The sequence below is a fragment of the Dromiciops gliroides genome, chromosome 4 (genome assembly GCF_019393635.1).
Source record: "Dromiciops gliroides isolate mDroGli1 chromosome 4, mDroGli1.pri, whole genome shotgun sequence".
Lineage (NCBI taxonomy): Eukaryota > Metazoa > Chordata > Mammalia > Microbiotheria > Microbiotheriidae > Dromiciops > Dromiciops gliroides.
In genome coordinates this window covers 185,527,066-185,550,326 of record NC_057864.1, presented here as the reverse complement: position 1 = coordinate 185,550,326, position 23,261 = coordinate 185,527,066, and the positions used below count along the sequence as shown (strand labels likewise).

The following is a 23,261-nucleotide window of genomic DNA, read 5'->3' as shown; positions in this document are numbered from 1 at the left end:
AAATCCTATTGAGATTTTAGAAAAAAGAATGAAATATTCCAGGACACCACTGAAAAAACAATTTCCTTAGATACATTAATGGAACCTATTTTTCTCTTTCAAAATTTATATCATTTATATCATTTGAAAGCAATCTATGAATATTTTATATTTTCTTACCACTTAAACCACTTTACAAAGCCATTACAATGAGGAGTAATCTTTACCATATCCCAAAAGCGATGTAAAATATCTGGTGTAGTGTGACTATGTTACTGTACATTAAAAGCACACTGTAGTTTCATTACTGTGTACATTTATGTATAAGGTCACTAGATTAGATGTAAGGTTTTAAAATTTTGACATAATATTTTATTCCTGAAGGAATTAAGATAACTATCTTTTTTGACCAAATTCAATAAAAGTCATCACTAGTAAAAGAAATATGAATTAAAAGGGAACTGAGATTTTACCTCAAACCCAGCAAATTTGCAAAACTAATTTTTAAAAGTCAACTCTAGGGGCAGCTAGATGGCACAGTGGATAGGGCACCGGCCCTGGATTCAGGAGGACCTGAGTTCAAATCCGACCTCAGACATTTAATACTTACTGTGTGACCCTGGGCAAGTCACTTAATCCCAAATGCCTCGCACTTAACCCTCATTGCCCCACAAAAACGAAAACAAAGAAAAATTATCCAAATCACTAGTAACTAAAAAAATATACATTGAAGTAACTCAGGTTCTATCTCATACCCATTAAATTGGACACGATGATAAAAAAGAAAAATAACAAATGTTGGACAGGCTGGAGGAAATAGACATTAATGCACTTTTGGTATAGTTGTGAATTGGCACAACTATTCTGGAAAGCAATTTGGATCTATTCACTTAAAAGTCACTAAAATGTGTATACCCTTTGTCCCAATGATATAACTACTAGGCCTACTCTCCAAATAGATAAATCATAAAAGAAAAGGATTTATATCCACAAAAATATTTGTAGCAGCTCTTTTTGTAGTGACTAGAAAATAAGGAGATGCCCAACTGGGGAATGACTAAACAAATGTTATATGAATGTTATGGAAAACCACTGTGCTGTTAAGATAACGACTAAGGGAAAGGTTTCAAAGAAACCTGGGGAGACCTGTATAAAATGAACAGACTGGGGGGAATAAAGCAACTAGAAGACAATTTATTCAATAACAACTATACTGCAAAGATAAACAACTTTGAAAATCTGATCAATGCAATGATCAAGCACAATTCCAGAAGACCAATGATAAACAATGTTAACCATACCTCATGACAGAGAGGTGATGGATGCAAGATGCAAAATAAGATGTATTTTGGGGCATGGTCGATATAGGAATTTGTTTTGCTTCACTATTCATATAACATATTTGTTAAAAGAGGATCCCTGGGGCAGCTAGGTGGATAAAGCACTGGCCTTGGATTCAGGAGGACCTGAGTTCAAATTCAGCTTCAGACACTTGACACTTACTAGCTGTGTGACCTTGGGCAAGTCACTTAACCCTCATTGCCCTACCCCCCCCAAAAAAAAGGATCCCTGGGGCAGCTAGGTGGTGCAATGGATAGAGCACCAGCCCTGGAGTCAGGAGTACCTGAGTTCAAATCCGGCCTCAGACATTTGACACTTACTAGCTGTGTGACCCTGGGCAAGTCACTTAACCCCAATTGCCTCACCAAGAAAAAAAGAAGAGAGGATCCCTGACAACCATTCTGGGTCTACATACCCACTGACCCAGTGATGCCACTGCTGGCTGGGTCTGTATCACAAAGAGATCATAGAAAAGGGAAAAAGACCCACATGTACAAAAATATTTCTAGCAGCTCTCTTTGTGGTGGCAGGGAATTGGAAGTCAAGGGCATCAGTTGGGGAATGACTGAACAAGCTGCAGTATATGAAATGTGGTGAAATACTATTGTGCTGTAAGAAATGATGAGAGGGCAGATTTCAGAAAAATCTGGAAAGACTTGAGTGCACTGATGCTGAGTGAAGTGAAAAGAACCAGGAGAATGTTGTACACAGTAAGAGCAACATTGTGTGATGATCAACTGTGATAGACTTGGCTCTTCTCAGCAGTACAATGATCCAAGACAATTCTAAGGAACTCGTGATGGAAAGTGTTCTCCATATCCAGAGCAAAGAACTGTGGATTCTGAGGGCAAACTGAACCATACTGCTTCTACTTTCGTTTTTTCTTTTTTGAGGTTTTCCCCTTTTGTTCTGATTCTTCTTTCACAACATGACTAATGCAGAAATGTTTGATGTGACTGTACATATGTATAACCTATATCAGACTGCTTTCTGTCTTGGGGAGGGGAGAGGATAGAGAGGGAGGGAGAAAAATTTGGAACTAGAAATCTTATGAAAACAAATGTTGAAAACTATTAAAAAAAATAAAATTATTTTTACATGTAACTGGAAAATAATAAAATGCTTTTATGATTTAAAAAAAAGAGAGAGGATCCATGACTCCCTCTAGGAAAAGAAGTTGGGAAGAGAAAAATATTTTTTCTTAATTTAAAATACTAATTTAATTTTCTTAAAGTCCCATATATGAAAATATTGTGGTAGCAAAAACTAGAAACAAATGGTTGAATATAATAGTGACACACAGAATATTATTGTACTATACAAAAAGAATACAAGTAATTAAGAGAAACTTGGGAATAACTGTATGAACTGTTATAGATCAAAACCAAATCAAAGAAAAATATATATACTATGACCACAAAAATATATATCAGAATTCAGATCAATGTATTGACCAATTTTTACTCCATAGGACTCATGATGAAGTGGTGGACTACAGTTAGTTTGTTTAGATGTCAGACAAGGCCATTGGGGGTGGGGTGGGGTGGGGTGGGGGTGGAGGATGAGAGGATACTGGGAAAAAGGGATAAGTATTTCAAGAAAAAAGGGAAAATGTCTACCATATTCCACAAACAAAAATCAATGAAAGCAAATTACTCTTTTCCAAACAGCACTAGAAGACTATTCAGTTAGTGTTTCAAAAATATAATTTCTATGTAAGATATACAACTCAAAATGTCTTCAACTTTTCTACTTAATTCATCTAAGTTTTGTTTGCTTGCCCACTAGAAAACTATGCATTCCATGGTCTTGTACTTGACAAACAGGATGATCCCCGAAAAACCTGGAAAGACTAAGGAACATCAATGTATAGTGAAGTGAGCAGAGCTGGGAGGACACTGTGCATAATGACGGCAGTATTGTTCAATGAGCAATTAACTGTGAATGACTTTACTCTCAGCAATGCAATGATCCTAGACAATCCCAAGGAACTAATGAGGAAGCTTACTATGCACCCCCATAGAAAGAACTGATAAAAAGAATACTTGTGGATTATACATATATAACCTGGTTGCAATCTTGTGGAGGGGGAAGGAAAAAGAGGGAGGGAGGGAGAAAAATTTAGAACTCTAAATCTTATGAAAATGAATGTTGAAAACTACCCTTACATGTAACTGGAAAAATAAAATAAATGTTTTTTGCTAAAAAAGAAAAAAAAAGAAAAAGAAAAAGAAAGAAAACAAAACTATGCATTCCAGGCCAAAAATCTATTTAGAGCCATTTAAAACTGAAAGGTTACCAGTAATACAAATGTCCAATTAGTTCCAACTTGCTCTAAACAAAGAAAAAAGGTCCATTGGGAGCCACCTGTGATCAGATGGTTACTTTGAAAAAGCTTAAAATTACTTCCCATTTATTTAGGCTGGAGTTTTATTCTAGTTAAATTAGGTCAGCTTTCTCATCAATAAAAGAAAATACTATTAACCTGACCTCTAGAATTGTCGTTAATAAGAAGTCAAGGGTGGGGGCGGCGCGGGGGGCTGCCCTCCGGGCAGCTGGGTGGCACAGTGGACAAAGCACAGGCCCTGGATTCAGGAGTGCCTGAGTTCAAATCCGGCCTCAGACGCTTGACACTTACCAGCTGTGTGACCCTGGGCAAGTCACTTAACCCCCATTGCCCCGCAAAAAAACAACAAAACAAAAAAAAATAAGAAGTCACATTTATAGAATACTAAAAAGGTTTAGCATTATATTGTATATTAGTTTTATATTATTTTGGGGCAGCTCAGTGGCACAATGGATAGAGTCTCAGGCCTTAAGTCCGGAAGACATCTTCCCAAGTTCAAATTCACTTCCTAGTTGTGTGACTCTGCTTGCCAAAGTTCCTCATCTATGAAATGAACTGGAAAAGAAAATGGCAAACCAGTCCAGAATTTTGCCATGAAGAGTCAGATACAATTGAACAATAACAACAAATAGGTTTACAAAGCACTTTAGATATATCAACTTATTTAAACCCTACCAAGAGAAAACTGAGGGTCAGAAAGGTTAAGTGACTTGCCCGTGGTTACACAACTTATATAATTAAAATACCAAAACCAGGACAAGAATTTGGATCTTAAAAAAAGGAGAAAAAAAAAAGAATTTGACTACAAATACAATGTACTTTCCACAGCAGTTTTGTGCTCCACAACTCACAAATTTTGCATGAGTTGAAATACAGATAATTTCTTCATCTTCAAGAATCACCAGTACAATTAAAAAGCTATTTTTTAAAAAAATAAACAAGGTCAAAATGCCTTCCTATCTTTACACTAGACTTTTGGCTCCTTAGAGGTAGCACTCTATAAGGATTAAATTTTTATATAAAAAGCATTTGCCATAGAGCATCATACAGATAGTATACTTTGTAAACATTTTCTGACTCTATAAATTATCTCCTAGCTAAGAACATGGTTAAGCTTAAGCATCCCCAATGATGCCATGAAGTCCAATACAAAAATTTAGGAAAATCAAAGTAGAACTTCAAGTTGTTGAACTAAGCAATGGTTTGCAAAATATTCCTCAGGCATTGAGAATTTATACTTAGGGTCACTACTTCTTGACCATTTATCTGAGGATCATCAAATTTTTAGGTAAATCAATGTTTAAAATTCCTTTTAAACAAAACAGAATCATAAAGTAATTATAACATAAGACTGAAAGATAGCAATCATAACATTTTAATATCAATTGTCTTTCTAGCAATTCATTTCATTAAAGGAAGAAACATGACTGAAATGTAAAACGGCTAGTTAATTGGGGGGGGGGGGAGGAATCACGCCCCAACCAAATAAAATCATTGCAGAATTTATAACTTTCAAAATGTTGAAGATGTTATAATGATGGCACAATTTAACCAGTCTATTAATACAATCTGGTCTAAATACAAATTAATATAAGGAGAAAAGTATACAACTGCTGCAAAGTCACCATTGGAAATAGTCTCATTTTGATCTTTTCCCCCAAATGGGGCAGTAACTGTAACATTCCTATTATATTTGCCACAAAACCTATTTAATTACTTTAAATTATATTGTTGAACTTCTGAAATATAGTACCCAGATGAGTATAGTATATTTGTTAGTGATTCCAATTCATAGGTTCTTCCAATACTAACACAGAATCAACTCTCCAAAAACTTTACACAGGGTGCCACAAGATATTCAATAAGATTACACAAATTAAATGTGTATGTTGTTGGAATAGTTTCTAAATAACGAATGGCTAATAATCACTAAATTGTGTATGTTTGTTCTTTCAAATCACTTTAGTTGCTTTTTTTTTCCTGAGGCAATTGGGGTTAAGTGACTTGCCCAGGGTCACACAGCTAGTGTTAAGTGTCTGAGGCCAGCTTTGAACTCAGGTCCTCCTGACTCCAGGGCCGGTGCTCTATCCACTGAGCCACCTAGCTGCCCCCAACTTTAGTTGCTTTTTAAAGTATTCTCAAAGTTAAACTTTAATGCAACCCTCAGATTACCACAACATTGACTGGATCATTTATTATTAATATCTGGATTCAAGGACAGTCATTTCTTTTAACAACTAGAGTTGAATGAAATGTGGCAACCACCATCCTTCTTTCTCTTATTCATGTAAGTTTCTTTTTACCCATTGTCAACAGGACAGTACTAGAACTGAAACAATTGATTATTTGGTTTTACAACATACTTCAATCAAGTTTTAACTAAGGGCCTATGTACCAGGAACTGCTCTCAAAGGGCTGACATTCTATTGAGGGAAACAATATGTACACACAAAAGTAAATACAAATTTTCTACAAAGTAAATCCAAAACTATTTGGATGAAAAGGAAGGACAACCTAGCTGGGATATCAGTGTCATGGAGTAGACAGCACTTGGACTTAGTTGTAGGAAGCCCTCAGAGGCATAAGTGAGTGCATTCTGGCATTTTTTTTAATTTTAATTTTTAATTTTTCTGAATTACATGTAAAGATATTTTTGAGTTCCAAATTTTTCTCCTACCCTCCCTTCCCTCCTCCCTCCCAAGGCCAGCAAGCAATTTGATATAGGTTACACATTATTATCATGTTATGTGGGTACAGCTTTTACAAACACATGGAGGCAGGTGATAGAATACTATAGAAGAGGCGAGCAGGGCATTTTGGTTGAAAAGAAGAGCACATGGGGGGGGGCAGCTAGGTGGCACAGTGGATAAAGTACAGGCCCTAGATTCAGAAGAACCTGAGTTCAAATCCAGACACAGATACTTGACACTAGCTGTGTGACCCTGGACGAGTCACTTAACCCTCACTGCCCCACCCCCCAAAAAAACCAAACAAACAAGAAAAGGAGAGCACATAAAGGAGCATAATGTATAAGAAATAACCCTAACCCAGGTAGGCCAGAGGCAGATTGTAAAAGGTTTTAAATGCCAAAGAGTATTTTTGTATTTTATCCCAGAGGCTTAAATTTAAATATTTAATATAATGCTTTAATGGACAAATCCAATCAGAAAACAATTAAGTGTTAAGAAGTAGAGGGGGAAAAATGTGTGTGTGTGTGTGTGTGTGTGTGTGTACGTACCACACATACCTTGTCCTCTCAGAATTTACAATCTAATAGGAAAGATATGTACAAACAGCTATGATCCACTGTAGTGAGGAGAACTATGATAATATTAACAATTTTATATCTGACCTGGGAGTCAACAGACAACCTTTCATGTAGGCCTGAGATGTGTTTTGAAGAAGCGGAAGAATTTTTTTTTTTTACGGGGAAGAATTTTAATGAGGGATAAAGGTGTACATTCTAGTCATGGGACACAAAGGCACAGAGACAACAAGGGGAGGATGACAACAGAGAGTTGAAATAGGTCCAATCTGACTAAACAAACTTTATGAAGCAATATGAGATAAGACTCAAAAGGCAAGTTGGACTATAGGACCCCTGAATACCAGGATCAGACATTTTTACTTGAAACCAAAAGTTTTAAGGTTATTTGCAGCTCAAACAAATGGTAGGTCATCCCACCCTACTTGAACTATAATTAAATCACAAAACACTTGACATTTTTAAAAAAGAGAGGGATTCCTTGATAGCACTATCATGTTCATCTTTAAAACAAAATGGAATGGGGCAGCTAGGTGGTGCAGTGGATAGAGCATCGGCCCTGGATCCAGGAGGACCTGAGTTCAAATCTGGCCTCAGACACTTAATACTTACTACTAGCTGTGTGACCCTGGGCAAGTCACTTAACCCCAATTGCCTCACCAAAAAAAAAAAACCCCACAAAATGGAATAAGGGGCATCTAGGTGGCGCAGTGGATAAAGCACTAGCCTTGGATTCAGGAGGACCTGAGTTCAAATCCAGCCTCAGACACTTGCCACTTAACTAGCTATGTGACCCTGGGCAAGTCACTTAACCCTCATTGCCCTGCAAAAACAAAAAACCCAAAACAACAACAACAAAAAGGAATATAATAGACGATAAAACCCTGGAAACAATTATATTTACATTTCTCTATGAGATTCTTGAGGACAAAGATTCATGTATTGCCTTAAAAAAAAATTTTTTTTGTATCCTGATCATCTAACAGTGATTTGCCACGAGTACATACTTTAAAAATTGCATCAAACCAGGGTTGAAACCCAGATCTTCTTGGCTTCAAGGTCAGCTCACCTGTGCTACCTCTTATGTGCAGTAAAGCACAGTTCAAAAAAAAAAAGAAAAGAAAAAAGTAGAACCAGAAAAATAGAGCACGTTTAGAATGACCAGAAGAGGAAAGGTCAATAAATGGACTAAATCTAGACCCGTTAATGAGATTTGAGGGAATGACTGAAAAATAACAATATTCTCTACTTTAAAATTAATTTAAATATAAATTCTCTAGTTTCCTTTAAAGCTCAACTCAAATACTGCCACCCTCCAACATGAGGTCTTTTCTGATCTCCCCAATTTCAAGTGCCACCCCCCACCAAAAAAAATTTACTTTGTATTTATTTTTGTATTTGAACAAACTTTTGTACATACTTTTATGTTTACCCCTATACTGTAAGCTCCTTTAAGGGCAAAGAGTTAATTAAATGTTTTCTGAATGAACTGTCCACTAAAACATGGGACTAAATATTTAAAGTCAAGCCCATGGGCAGCTAGGTGGCCCAATGGATAAAGCACCGGCCCTGAATTCAGGAGGACCTGAGTTCAAATCCAGCCTCCGACATTTGACACTTACTAGCTGTGTGACCCTGGGCAAGTCACTTAACCCTCACTGCCCCACCAAAAAATTTTTTTTTAAATCATAATAATAATGATAAAGTCAAGCCTATATAATAAAAAGCAAAAATACTCTTTGGCATTCAAAGCTTTTTAAATAACATCCTTCAGGGGCAGCTAGGTGGCACTGTGGATAAAGCACCAGCTCTGGATTCAGGAGTACCTGAGTTCAAATCTGACTTCAGACACTTGACACTTACTAGCTGAGTCACCCTGGGCAAATCACTTAACCCCCATTGCCCTGCCCAAACCCCCCCCAAAAAAACACATTCTTCTATACTCAAATCCTATCCCAGTTTCTGACACAGAGTAGGCATTAAGTCTGCTCACTGGTGTAAAGAGTTACTAAGAAAGTTGGCTACACTGAAATTCAGTGTTAAACAAAACATTTCATTTAAAATGCAGCCTAATTTTTAAAAAATGACTGGTGTTGAATTTATAAAACTGGATCCTCTGAAAATTATTTGAAAATTAGAAAAAAAAATTAGTTCCTCAGTTGAGCATATACCATTTCCTGCAACTGCACATACTTAAGAATCTTGAGTAAAAGATAAAATTAATAAGGGTCCAATTCTGTTATAGTACCAATGAGCAAAAGCTTTCAAATAATAGTTTATGCTAGATTTTGGGAGTACTACACCACAGTTCTAGAGTTTATGAGTCATGCCGCTGACAAGAATCTTTATTTTGAGATCCTTCACAGTATTTATGTAGTCTTACTACAAGGCCCTCAATTCAGTTTTCTACTATACCACACAGCTATGCAAATAGTTTAGTTTAATTCCATACTAACGGATATTTACAGAATTAGCCATAAGCTTTGCCCATCAATGAAATTCTTTGGTACAACTAGGCTCAGAATTGGAAATATCCTTGGATTCCTTCCACTTTTTAGGTAGTCTTCCAAAGTGCCTTACAAAATTGCCATTGTCTTTAGGTTTTTTGGGGTTTTTTTTTTGCCAATACCTTGTTTTTAAATGATGTACTAAAAGCTAAAAACTAATTTTGTTCACATTAATCAATCTTATACTAGTATGTTACTACTATTCTAGCCACATATAAATGTTCTAACAAGTCATCACCCATTTCCATCAGGCTATGATAAAGCCAAATAACTAAGTCTAATTTGCAACTCAAAGTCTGATCTACTAAAGTCTCTGGGGCAAATTTAAGAGTTTTATTTCAAAATCCCTGACTATTTGGCAGTGTTCTAAACTTTCTCATTCTCTCTGTCCCTTTCTTCTCTCTCATACACACACTTTCAAAAATAAAATCGTTAAAACACATTTCCCATGTTACTTCAATGAATATGAAATTTATGTATTGAACTCTTTATGAAAATTTTCTTATACAAATAAATTTACAAACAAAATTCTCATAATGTAAACAGAAGAAAAAATAGTACAGACTGAAATGATCATTTTCTAGGTTACGTCCAAGCCATCTATTAAGGATAAATTAAAAGGCTCTTTACCTGTCAGGACCTGAGTTCAGGCTCTCAAGAGTTTCGTATTTCTCTTTCGGGAGCTGATGACAATACTAATCCCTGCACTGTGTAGGGAGGTGCATTCCTTGCACTGGTTTAAGTGCTAGTGATTTCACCAACCCTTGAAGTGCAGAACAGTAAAAAAACAGTTTTCAGCCGTTTTTCTTACTGATTTGTTATTTTAAAATATTACAAAGATCTCAAATATGTTTTTAAAATAAGCTATTTCTATTTAAGGACAAGTGTCTTAGTTTGAAGAGACACAGGCCAAGAAGTCTTCCTTAATTACTTCAGCATTTACTTCACAAGAGCCCTTTTTCCATTAATGAAACTCACAAGGACAGTTAAAAATATGGTAATAGTTTCATGCCCTCAACTTATCATCATTTTCTTCTTAATGCACCAAAAGTTAATCCTTCCTATAGCAAATGAATCAGCTTTTCTGAGAAGTTAAAATTTGTAGTGAGAAGCTATTTTAGTAAAAAATTGATGTTTCTTACAATTTCCCACAAAACTTTCATATTTTATTAATATCTAGTAGTTCACAAGATCTAGTATTAATATCTAGCATTAAGAATCTTGAGAGTCAAATTTAGCAAGTTCCACTACTAGTTTATGGAGAAACATTAAGTGATCATGACTAGCACTATTCAAGGGCAGGTATAATGAGATACTTGGAAACAGGTGAATCTAACCTTATTACTAAGAATAATAGCAAGGTACACACTTTGTGTAAATAATGATCTTAATAATTCTGTAAATAAAGTTTTAAAAAATCACTCTGAATTGTTCAAATTTCTACACACATACCTCAAAACAAGAAGTTAGTGTTAAGTTGCTAGCACCCAATATTTCAAAGATTGAGCTAAGTGAATTCTCATAGGCACTCAAATCTAGTTTGAGGGTCCCCTCCTCCCCTTTTAAGCACTGATTATTAGTAGTTGGGGGGGAGGGGAAATATACCCCGGCCTAGTTTGAAGAGAAAAGGGAACTTGAAATTTTCTAAGAACATTAGTGCCTTGTCTGTATTTTTCTCACAGCCTTCTTTACTTCCTTACAACAGTTTTCATTTCTATCCACCCCCTTAACACACCCACCACTGCTTCCTTGGACTAGAGATTATTATCAAGTTGGGCACCAATTCTGAATGTATGCATATTCAAAACTTGGAAGCCCTCTGACTTCTTTCTGGACATTTTCAGAACAATTTTCAAAGAACAGTAGACTAGATAAAAATCAAACATAAGCTAAACACCATGCCAGCCAGGGGAGTATTCATTGGTACTGTTTTACTTTTCCTCCACATCTACCTGTCTAAGATTGGGAACCACTTAAAATTTCTTGGGCATCCCTCCAATTAATTCAAGTGTGTTTTCAGTCCACAGCAAGGAAGAAAGCTTGTCTTGGTATGGCTGGCTAAGATGTTTCCATTTTTCTTCACAGTCAGGAAAATTAAATAATCACTCTTTGATTTAACAAGCCATTCCAAACAAAGCTGGAAGTTGTTCAAATCCATTTAAAGGATCTGCTTTCTCTAAACCTAAAACCACAGCAATTTCATCCCATTTGTAATCAAATTTAACATAATACTTTGTGGTGTTAATATGAACATCTGCCATTTACATTTTGCTTCTTTCCTACAGGCCAAAGAAATTTTAAAATAATCATTAAATAGATCTTTCTGGGGCCTTAAATTGTATTTAAACACTTCCTTGTGCAGGCTGAAATGGAAGAGAGCAAAGAACATTACTTCAAATAGTTAAAAACTCAGATCTCTAATTCTTATACCCGATTTTAATAGTCTCTTATCAGGAGGTAGCAAAGACATTGATAACTATAAGAAGGGATAGGATGGGAGGCAACAAGTTACAGCTTTGGCTTTAGAGTCACAGGATCTGGGTGTAGACCCTTAGCTTTCCTATTTCCTACCTATGTGACCAGGGCAAGTCACTTAACCTCTCTGGTCAGCCTCATTTGTAAAATGAGAGGCTTGACCTCCCAGGTTTCTTCCAGCTCTAAATATATGATCCTAAGTCAGAAGTTTAAGTAATTTTGCTTGAATTGTCAATGTAATTCATTAAGTTTATGCTAATCATGGTTTTTACTTGGCAGTTTGCATGGCATTAAGATTTCAGCCCTCAAATCATTTGCTAATCCATGTGCTAATTACATGGAATATGACCTCTTCCAATAATTTATAAGATGTCAATATATAGGTTTCCTGTTCAGAGGATTATATTTCTTTTAGATAGACCCCTCTATTTAAAGTTGCTTTCAACCATTTCCATATCACCATATCCTTTGTACAAAATGTTTGTTTAAAGCTATAGTTCAAGAGTAAAACTAAGAAAACTACGTATGAACTAGAAACCAAGTAACTCTATACTGTATATGTTTATATTTTATGTTCAAAACCCTTCAGGACTTTTAAACTTAAAAGGCCTGGTATTACAGTAGTTTCCATTTGAAAAAACTGAAATTCAGGTTCAATGATTTGCCCTGGGCCACAAAAGAATTCAGTGTTAAGAAGTCAGTTTAAAACTGTTGTATTTGATCATCCTGTATTATATTTATTATTCTCAAATCATAGCATGGCATGAGAATGTCTAATATTCCACATCTAAGGAATTCTTATGCAAAGACATTTACCTTCTAAAACAAACATCTACAGCATTACCTTTGTGTAACAAGCCAAAGCAGAAAATTTTTCTTACCTTCATCTCCTTCGGGTGCATAGGAAGCTGTAATAATGTCAATATCAGCACAATTCATCACAATTTGATTGGTGGCCTGCCTCACCTAAGAAACAAGAATCAACAATATCATGAATTCTCTTGATCTTTCATGTTTGCTCATTCATTTTAACTGCATGCCATCATTAATATGTGTTTATGCTAAAACTTCACTTAAAAGCAGGCTTGGGTATTAAGAGATCAGAGATGGAAATAAAAAACTGAGTAAATTAGCATAAATCATTAGACTATTAAAACTATTAAAGGCTAAGTAACATTGAAATTTAAGAATCTCTAAAATTTGTATATGTAATGAGCCAAGTAAATAAAGCACTCCTCCCCCAAATTTTGATTACATACAAATTTATTTTGTAGTACTAAATGAATACAATATTCATTTTAATGAGCTGGCTCAAATACCTGAATAACATAGAACAGGAATGCAAATGTCCTAAATGAAATTTCAACACATCACAACATCAAGTAATGATTTCTAAACAAAGAAAACTGGTCACTTAGATCACTAATTATACACATGTAAGAAATCTACATCTAATAGCCTAACTCAAATTTATATAATGCTTTATGGTTTGCAAAGCATTTTATGTACCTCTACCAAATCTAAACCTTACAATAACGTTGTGATATAGGTGCTATTATAAGCCCCTCACCCCTGTTTAAAAGATGAGAAAACTCTGCCTTAAAAGATTTTAAATTACTTGCCTAGTATTACATGGCTAGTGAATATCTAAGTAGAATTTGAATCCAATTCTTCCTCATTCCAAGTCCAGAACTCTACCTATTACACACCATGATGTCTCTGGTAGGGAGACAATTATATCACTAAAAACTAGAAGACAAAGTTGTTACATTTTAATACAATGATTAATTCTTAGTCAATAATGACCTTAAATCATTAAAAGTATGGTGTTAAACCTTAACAGTTTTTTAAAATCTTTCCTAAGTTTTCTTGTTTTAATACCAAGCAACATTTTTAAAAGGGCAATGTATGTTTCCATAATTTATTTCAGAAAAATAGCCTCAAATAGCATTGTCAACTATATAAAAAAGGTTACTTAGTCTACAGTATTTGAACTAATAAGTCTCACTATTCATAAATTACCAGCTCTTGTACTAGACTGTTTCTTTGCAGTAAAGCAGCATATATAAATAAAGCAGTGACTAGATCATTCTTCTAACAGGCTAAGAGTGTATAGTAATCTTTTGCTGAGTTTGAAGTTCATGCTAATAGAACAATTACAGTAGCTCAGTTACATGTTTTTCTCCTTATCTAGGCAACCACATTTTCATTCTGTCAACATCTAGTGTAGACTTAATGGTAGCCAAGCAGTTAATCTACCAGCTTCAAAATAGTACTTACTCTCCTGTTTTAAAACAGCTATGGCAAATTACATTCAGCATCTTTCCACTGTAACAGTTGTGGACTAAACTATGTGCATATCTTGGAAACGGATAGTCTGGGGCAACTAGGTGGCACAGTGGATAGAGCACTGGCCCTAGATTCAGGAGGACCTGAGTTCAAATGTGACCTCAGACACTTGACACTTACTAGCTGTGTGACCCTGGGCAAGTCACTTAACCCTCATTGCCCCACAAAAAAAAAAAAAAAAGAAGTGGATAGTCTACAACTTCTACCTGGACATAAATGTCTAATGTATTTAGGGGAAACCACTTGCTCACACTAACAAATTTAACTGTTTGCTGAGCAACTAGTTACTATTTTTTCAAAAGCATTTGTCAGTTCTAGAAAAGGTGGAAAGGAAGTAACAAAAATATTTTTAATATACAGCTTCACCCAGAGTTCAAAAGTCTTTATCATCAAGAAGTCCAATATTAGAAGCTCATTAATCTTTAAGAGCTCAGGAGACTATAGCAAACACTAATGGATTCCGACCATAAAGATACTGTTTTGAGCATCAGTCAACATTTTATAATTAAATACTATTTATACAAGATCAGAAAATATACCATATTGGTGTACTTTAAATCTCTTAGTAGATACTACTCATAGTAAGCTATTCTTTTAAAAAAAGATAACAGGTATAGATTAACCTTGGTTAGGAGTACTTGGATGTTTTTAAAACATTAAAAAAATGAAACTAGAAATCTTATAAAAAATGTTGCAAACTATATCTACATGTAACTGGAAAATAATAAAATACTTTTATGGAAAAAAAAACATTAAAGAAATAAGTAGATTAGGAAAAATGATTTGAAAAGAAAAATATCCATAGAATCCATGAACCACTTACTGTAAAATACATGTGATTATAAGAGGCATCATGGATGATCACAAAGCTATGTAAAACCAACCTAATCTAAGTGAGTACTTTCCAAACACCAGCACTGATTTGATAATACAACTGGGATCAATGATTTCTCTAAGCAGCAAGCACTTATTATCTGTACTGTTTTACCATCAATTGAACAGATAAAGAGTTCAAAAGAATTTTACTGTTACTGCCTTAAGGTATCTTCTTGCTCCAAGATCCAAGGTCCCTAACTTCAGTTTCTAGATTTAAAGCAAATATTAGATGTTAAAATTAGCCACAAAATGTTTTGATAACAACTTCATTTTCAACTTTTTCATTTTATTCCTCTAAATAATGGAATGTTCACGTATCTGTTTCCTGACCAGGGTTTTAGCCTACCAGGTTGTCTGATACAGAATGCACTTCAACTGAACTGAACACTCATTAATGACTATTATTGTTAAGGAAAAAGCTTGACCCTTGGTAACAATTTTACAAAGGAGGTTTCCTATGCCTGGAAAGACTGCAATCTGTAGCAGCTCATGTTTTTCTGAATAAGTTTTTACCAGAATCAACTCATAACTATACAAGGTATTTGTTATAGTATGAACCAAGAATCTTTATTAAAACCCAGAATTGTCAATAAAAGAAAGTTCAGGTGTGACAATTTCTAAATGCCAGTCATTTTAAAGTCTGACTCACTCAGATTAACAAAATACTTGAGTTTCATCACGTGCATATAAAATTTATGAAAATTTGGGTCTGTGAAGCAGTAGTGAAATTTCTGAAGGCAACCATAAGATGATTTGTGAACTTAACAATGGGCCAAGTTGTCTAACACCAAAATATAACAAATATTACAAATGACAAGGAACAGATTATACAGATAAAAAATTGTTCAACCTCAAAGCTTAACCCTCAAAAACTGACTTCATTATCAACAATTCAGAAGACTAAAACAATTTTAAAATTTCAGAAGACTCCTATCCCACTCAGTCTTACCTTGCTGGTCAAAATAAATTAATATTATGACCATAGACTAAGTATAAACAGACTAATGAAACTCAAGATATACAGAAAAGCTCTTGAGTGTTAAGTATAATAAACAGATTATAAGTTACTACAATAATACCTCACTTGTACAGCGATGTGAACTATGCAGATCACTGAAAACCAGGAAGCAAGCAAAGAAAAGCCTCTAATAATTTAAAATGCATGGCACAAAGTACATGCATTAAGAACCCAAGCACCTGGCCCACAGATCTCTTTATTCGATTTTAGTTCTAATACTATTGAGTATTTAATTTCCCAGGCTACAGGTGGTTAAAAGTCACAAATTAGAAGATGCCTCTTCCTTGAGGAGGAGGCACATAGAAGAACATTAACAAGTGAGGATGAAGGACAGTGGAAGAAAAACATTTAAAAAGACACAAGGTGGGGCAGCTAGGTGGTGCAGTGGATAAAGCACCGGCCCTGGATTCAGGAGGACCTGAGTTCAAATCCAGCCTCAGACACTTGACACTAGTTGTGTGACCCTGGGCAAGTCACAACCCTCATTGCCCAGCAAAAAAAAAAAAAGAAGAAGAAAAAAGACACAAAACTATGAAAAACTCACCAGGCAGGGACCAACTCTGGGGGCAAATACACACCTCAATAGAACAAGTCAATGTCAGACTACTGGTAAAGTAGAAAAAGACAGAATTTCTATTCAAAGGCCCTGGGTTTCAGTATTAGCTCTGCCAGTTGCTTACTGTGTGGTGACCTTGTGAAATTTCCCTCTATGAGCATCAGTTTACTCATCTATAAAATAATAAAGATTAAATAATCTCTAAGGTCCTTTTCAAAATTCTAATCTATGATACTGTGATAGTATCTGAGGGAACACCATGTGAAGGAATCATACTATAGGACGGTAGAATAACTGATGCTTACAATTACCTTGACTAATAAAGGTTATATTATATTTTGTAAACTTTAACATGACAGAGATATGTAGTACAATTCAGAAATATCTCCATTCAAAATAGTTTACATTTTTAAAAGTTCTGGCATTTAAGGGGGTAAGTTTCAGTCATTTAGAACACGACTTCCGAGGCAGCTAGGTGGATAAAACACCAGCCCTGGATTCAGGAGGACCTGAGTTCAAATTCAGCTTCAGACACTTGACACTTACTAGCTATGTGACCTTGGGCAAGTCACTTAACCCTCATTGCCCCATTTAAAAAAAATCTTTAAAAAAAAACAAACGACTTCCTTCCCTGACAATGCCAGCTAAAGTAGTGTATTACTGCATAATAACAGTTTATTGTACTTTATACCTCCTCCCAACAACATATCCAGAGGAAAAAAATAGTGAGAAAAAGTATTGATGTCAGTATATATCAGAACAAAGTCCAGGTAATATCTTTAAAGCATTTATTGATCTGAAAAATGCCAGTTCAATTGCAGCTATTTATCACCCCCACCCCCACTCCCAAAAATGGGGATACAAAAAACATCACAATGATTGCTATGGGAATATAAAAATGCTCTGAAGAGGAACTACCACACCACATGGATCTGAGAATATCCATTCAGGTGCCAAAGGCTCTTTCTTTCAGTCAAAATAACTATTACAGTTTAAACTGCCTTCTCCGTAACAATATAATTTTTTGCTGGCATATCCTGATCCCTGACCTTGAAGATTTAGGCTAATTCTCTGTCTTATGTATGACAGGAGAAAGCCCAAAGTATTATGCCAATCATTATTACAGGCTTAAAACCAGGACATATAGTCACATTAACTAATTTGTAAACTACTTTAAGTCTACTACTTGAGATACCTACCGAATGACTACATTTGCCTCAAAAAACAAGAAAAAAAATATGACCTGTTTTCCTAGATATAAGGAAGTCGTTTTTCAAAACCTAAGTCACATACACTAACTTTACTCAAAGGCAAAAGGCCTGCAAATGGATTAATTTCTTCACCTCCCCCACAGGTCCACACCCAAAACAAAGTTAAAAATCCACTAAGTTTCTAATATGTAACCTGTACAAATACTCCAGGCTTATCATAAGATTTTGCAACTAAGGCACCTGAACAGTTTGCATACTTTTTTATGATACCAAACCAGGAATTAATTCAATCTATATGCATTACAATCTAGGTTTTTAAAAGTACTAATTTTGTTAATACCCAAACATCAACAAAAGGAAACGTCTTGTTTGAAATCACATGATCATTAACAAACCTTGCTTCACTCTCTTATGTCTACATACGATGTCCACCTTTCAACAGCTACATTTTCCTTTTACTCCTTCACCCGAAAACTGCAGCAAAAAAAATCCAGGCACTCTTTAAAAGTTTTTTAAAAAACCAATGTTCCCCTCAAGACAACCTTTAAAAAGGTAATGCTTTGAAAAATTCTTCATGCTATTAAAAACGATTAATTTTATTTCATTATATCTATGATGCCACTGATCTGCATAAATACATGTTCAAAAAACCTAGTTCCTCCTGAAATTCTAATATTTTGATATATATATCCTTAAGTCCAAAAATGGGCTTTCGTGTAATGTCCATCTCTTTTGAAGAGCCAGAGCATTTAAAAAAAGAAATCTGTATTTGCTCCAGGTATTCATTCCATCACAAAGAAAATTTCCAGTCCTACACCCTTCCTTCATTCCTTGAATAAACTATGATGATGAAATAAACTTGAAAGTCTTTGCCTGTGTATATTTTCTAATTCTCTATATACTTCTCACAAATCTGCTCTTTGATTCTGAAAAAGCAGCAATCCTGCCATTTAAAGAAAAGGAGAAAAAAATGAGATTTTGAAGCATTACTCTTTTCCCATGATGCAAGTTCATTCATCACTAGGTCAATCTTCTTGCAGGTTTGGCCAAGTCACAAGACAGAATAATGTTTACAAACCCTCCTCCCACCTACCCCCTGGCTAATCTATATCAATCAGCTGAAAAAATCACTCTGCTCAAACCATAGTTATACCCATAGTCCCATATCCTAATTTTAGACCAAGATCTTCTCATTCTACATTCATTTATATAAATGGAAAATTTTTAAAGTCACCTTATTTCACAATGCTAAATTCTGCCTTTTGACGCAGTAGCACATCAAAAATATTCAGTCTGCTTAACAACCATTTTGGAAGAATTTTCACCCTGTTTATCTTGCCCTTTTGGCTGTCATAGGAGTCTGCCAATTTCATTGAATGAGCTTCTAAAAAACATTCCAAGACTAGTTTACATCTCTTTAATTTCACTGATAAATCCTGTCCTCTAGAATGGAGGCCTACTGGTAGGGTTTTTCTATCCCTGGTTGTAGTAAAGAAAAAAAGGGGGGAGCCCTATAAAAGCATTTTAAGAGCCTTCAATGAATTATTGCTAATTTTTCTTCTAAAATCGCACGTGTTTTAAAGAATATGACTGACCCAAGCCAGTTTGAACATTTTAGATTTCAAAATTCCCTTTCATTCTAAATGAAACCACTCTAAATGGTACTCGCATACGCTTAAAATTGAGCAAATATTTGAAATAATGCAGCTGAAAAAAGTATGAGTTACTCATAATCTACAATTATAAGGAACAGACTATTTTCACCAACGGTATGCTAAAAACTAACTGTTTTTCTCAGGGGAAGGCACTGACTTGGTAACTACCACTGTAGCAATAAATCCACCTGCTTCACAGGCCCCTAAGCAGGGGTGATGGGACCCTGAGAAATGAAGGGGTTGTGACCCAGCTTCGAATGGGGGTTGGGGGTAAAGAGGGGAACAAAGTCACTGCTGCACTGTCACTAGGGGGAGGATCATCTTCCTGGCTTTAGAACAAGGGCGGGGAGAATGTGCCAACAAACTGGACTGAGATTAACCTTCTCCCGCCTCCCCCACCTCTAATCTCCCCCGGCCTCGGCCCCAACCCGCGGTAGGACAGAGAAGTGACAGGCTGGAAGGTGGGCGAAGGAGAGCCACCTCTCCAATGACCCCCTCTTCCTCCCTGAATCACCCTCTCAAGAATAATGCAGCAAAGCCCGGAAGGGGCGGAGTGGGGAGACCCACACAGGTGTGCTACGAGACTCTCCTTTGGGGAGGCAGGGGAGACGCGGGAAGGTTTCTGGGCACCCCTGCCCCAAGTCCTTTGCCACTGCTCTTTTTCCACAGGGCCCCTCCCCCCTTCCTCCCCTTTACCCCCCCCCCCCAGCGCAGGTCGAGAAGGGTAGGGTGGGCCAGGCCTCCTCCTCCTCCCGGGCCTCCGAACCCAGCCGGGCGGGGCGCGGCCCCCTGCCCTCCTCGCCGCCGGCACCCCCCCTCCGCCAACGAGGCGGCCTAACTGCTCGAGATCCCCCGCACGCCCACGCACGCCCCCCCCCGACCCGCGCGCAGTCCGATCCCGGGGCTCAGGGCTACCTGGGCGGCGGCCTCCAGCTTGCCCTCGAAGGTGAAGTCTAGTAGGTCGGGCTTGAGGCAAAGGCTGTAGTTGATCGGGGAGACGTCGGCCGGCAGCCGCTCGAAGGGCCTCTTCTCTGGCATCGCGGCGGCGGGGCCCAGGCTGTGGAGGCGGCGGCCGAGGCAGAGGCTGAGACGGCGGAGGAGGAGGACGAGGGGGGGAGGAGGAGGAGGAGGAGGGCCGAGGAAGCGCAGGCGGCGGCTACAGGGCAAGCGGCGAGCTAGGGAGAGGGGGGCGGCGGCGGCAGCGGCCAGCCACATCCACAGAGCGCGGGCTACCGCCTGAGGAGACCGAAAGAGAGCCGGGGGGAGGGGGGAGACCTAGCCCGAGCGAGTGCGAGGGGCCGAGGGAGGGAGCGAGCGAGCTATCGGGCGGCACACAGGGGGAGGGGGGGAGGGGGAGGGGAGAGGAGGGGGTGGAGGGATGGGTGGAGGGAGGGAAAGGGAGGTGGAGGCGGCGGGAGGCATGCGTGCGCGATCCCGCAGCCGGGCGCGCCCCCACCGCGGCGTGCACGCCCAGGACTGCGACGCGACGTAGAGGGGGGGCCGGGGTGCGGACCAGAGCGGAGGGGGCCGAGGGGAAGGCGGTGCACCTGTCGGGCAGGGGGCGCAGAGTCCGTGAGCAGCGCGGCCTGGAAAGGCCGAGAAGTAGTCAATTCGGTTAAGAAAAAAGATCCAAGTTCCGAGGATTTTTTTTTTTTTGCCTCTAAGTCAATGCCCGGCCAAGGCGCTAAGGCCGTGCCTCGGAAAATTTGGCCAGGAAAATCCCATCTTGGCTTCACCAACCTCTTGGAATCTTGAGGTGATGAAAAGCTGGGAGGAAAATCCTGTAGTGGCTTCGGCTCGTGACGCCCCAGCCCGGGGAAAACCCGAGGAAGCGACGTGAAAGCTTCTCTACAAGCAGGGCGGAGGGGTCTCCATCCCACTCTGAATTTTCCCACTTCTGACAGCCCTCTTTTGTTCCTGAGTTTATAAAGCACCTATTAAGAACGTTTGTGGCATGCCTTTAGAACTTGGGTATACAAAGACAAACCAAGCAGTTCCCTCAAAGAGTTTGCATTCTACTGGAAACAGACTTGGGATTTTAGATTTAGAGCTGGAAGGTACCTTAACGTCCTTCTCGTCCCAATCGATCCCTTTATTTTACAAATGAACAGTTTCAGAGAGTTTAAGTGACTTGCCTGGTCACACAGCTAGTGTGAGCATAAGGTCCAAATCCATGATTGTAACCACTATAAACCATTATAAAATTATGGAGGGAAATTAGCAAGTGGGGGATGGGGAATCTGAATAGACTTTCTGGGGAAGGTAGCGCTTGAGTTTGGAGAGAAAAGATAGATTCTTAACAATCTGATGGAGGAGGTAGAGCCTTCTGGGCATGTGCAAAAGCACAGAAATGGTGGGGAAGGTTAGAGGTGGGGAAAAAGGTAACAGGTAGACCAGTTTGGCTGGAAAACAAAATGCAGTTAAAAATAGGCATATGTAGTAAGTGGAAAGGTAGCTTAGTGCTCAAGTCTGAAGAGTAAGGTCTTTAAAAGCCAACCATGAGTTTGTTTTATCTGAGAGGCAAAAGGAAGCCTCCTGGGGCTTCTAGGGCAGGGGAGTGACATGGCCAGAGCTATGGTTGAGGATTATTCATTTGGCAGCTGTGTAGAAGATAGATTGAGCAAAAAACAACTCTTGTGTCCTCCAAAAAATCTTCCCTAATCAATTTACAAACCAGAAATCAGTATATAAACCACCTCCCAAGAAGAAATTCTATTCTGAATGCTTATGCCAGCTGTTTGTACCTTTTCTTCTCCCTCTTGTTCTATTTTGTTTTGTGTGCAGATTTTATTACCCCCACAAGATGATAAGCTTCTTAGGCAAAAACTGTGCTCTCCTTTACTGAGAGAATGGGGCTATATGTCTTGAGTTTTATCTGTTATATAACTATTATCTCCTTCCTTATTAGAATCAAAGAATGGTTGCTTTCCTCCTTGCCAAAGCTAACCATTTAAATCCATCCTCTCCTAGGGATCCTGTTCAGTTATTCATCCCTTCTCTTTCTCATGATTACTATATTTATCTCTACTTGCTTCTTCCCTTCTCCCAATTTCCTTTCTTTTAAAAAAAAAAGAGAAAACCTTTCCTTCATTCAACTAGCATCTGAAGTTATCATCCCAACCTTTTTTTTATTGTTAAACTTCTAGAAAGAATACTCTACAACAGTGTCTTCACTTTGTCCCTAGTCACCATTTCTTAGATTCCTGAACTCTATTGACTTCATTCCTACCCCTGCTTTCTCTGTCACCAATAACCTCTTCATTACCAAAACTAAAGAATTTTTCTCAATCCTCAATTTCTATCACTTTTCTGTAACTTTTATTGGCTAGTCCTTTTTCCTTGATAATTTCCTTCCCTTGTCTTCTATGAAATTCCCTTCTCCTACCTGTGTGACCACTCCTTGATTTCCTTCCATGGCTCATCTTGGAGTGTTCCCTATAAGTGAATGAAAGAAAAAAATATATATTAAGTGCTTACTACAGGCCAAGCACTGTGCTAAGCCCTAGGAATATAAATATACAAATGAAGATTGTCCCATCAATCAAGGAGGGAAACAACACATAAAGAGGAGTGGTGACCAGGAAGGGATATTTGGTTTGGAAAGATACAAGATGGTGGATGGAACCAAAGTGCAATAGAGTAACAAATCCTTTCCAGTTCCCAGTAGTAATGGCAGTATTCA

The 23,261-nt window shown here is 37.7% G+C and overlaps 1 protein-coding gene across 1 annotated transcript in view; it reads right to left on the bottom strand.

The window, feature by feature from the left end:
• Positions 1 to 20,916, bottom strand: part of NPEPPS (aminopeptidase puromycin sensitive) — a 90,243-nt gene extending 69,327 nt beyond the window's left edge. Inside the window, 2 exon segments of the mRNA XM_044002896.1 lie at positions 12,796 to 12,880; positions 20,495 to 20,916. Coding sequence (XP_043858831.1) covers positions 12,796 to 12,880; positions 20,495 to 20,794 — 385 coding nt within the window. The 5' untranslated portion in view covers positions 20,795 to 20,916.
• Positions 20,917 to 23,261: the final 2,345 nt, after the last annotated feature.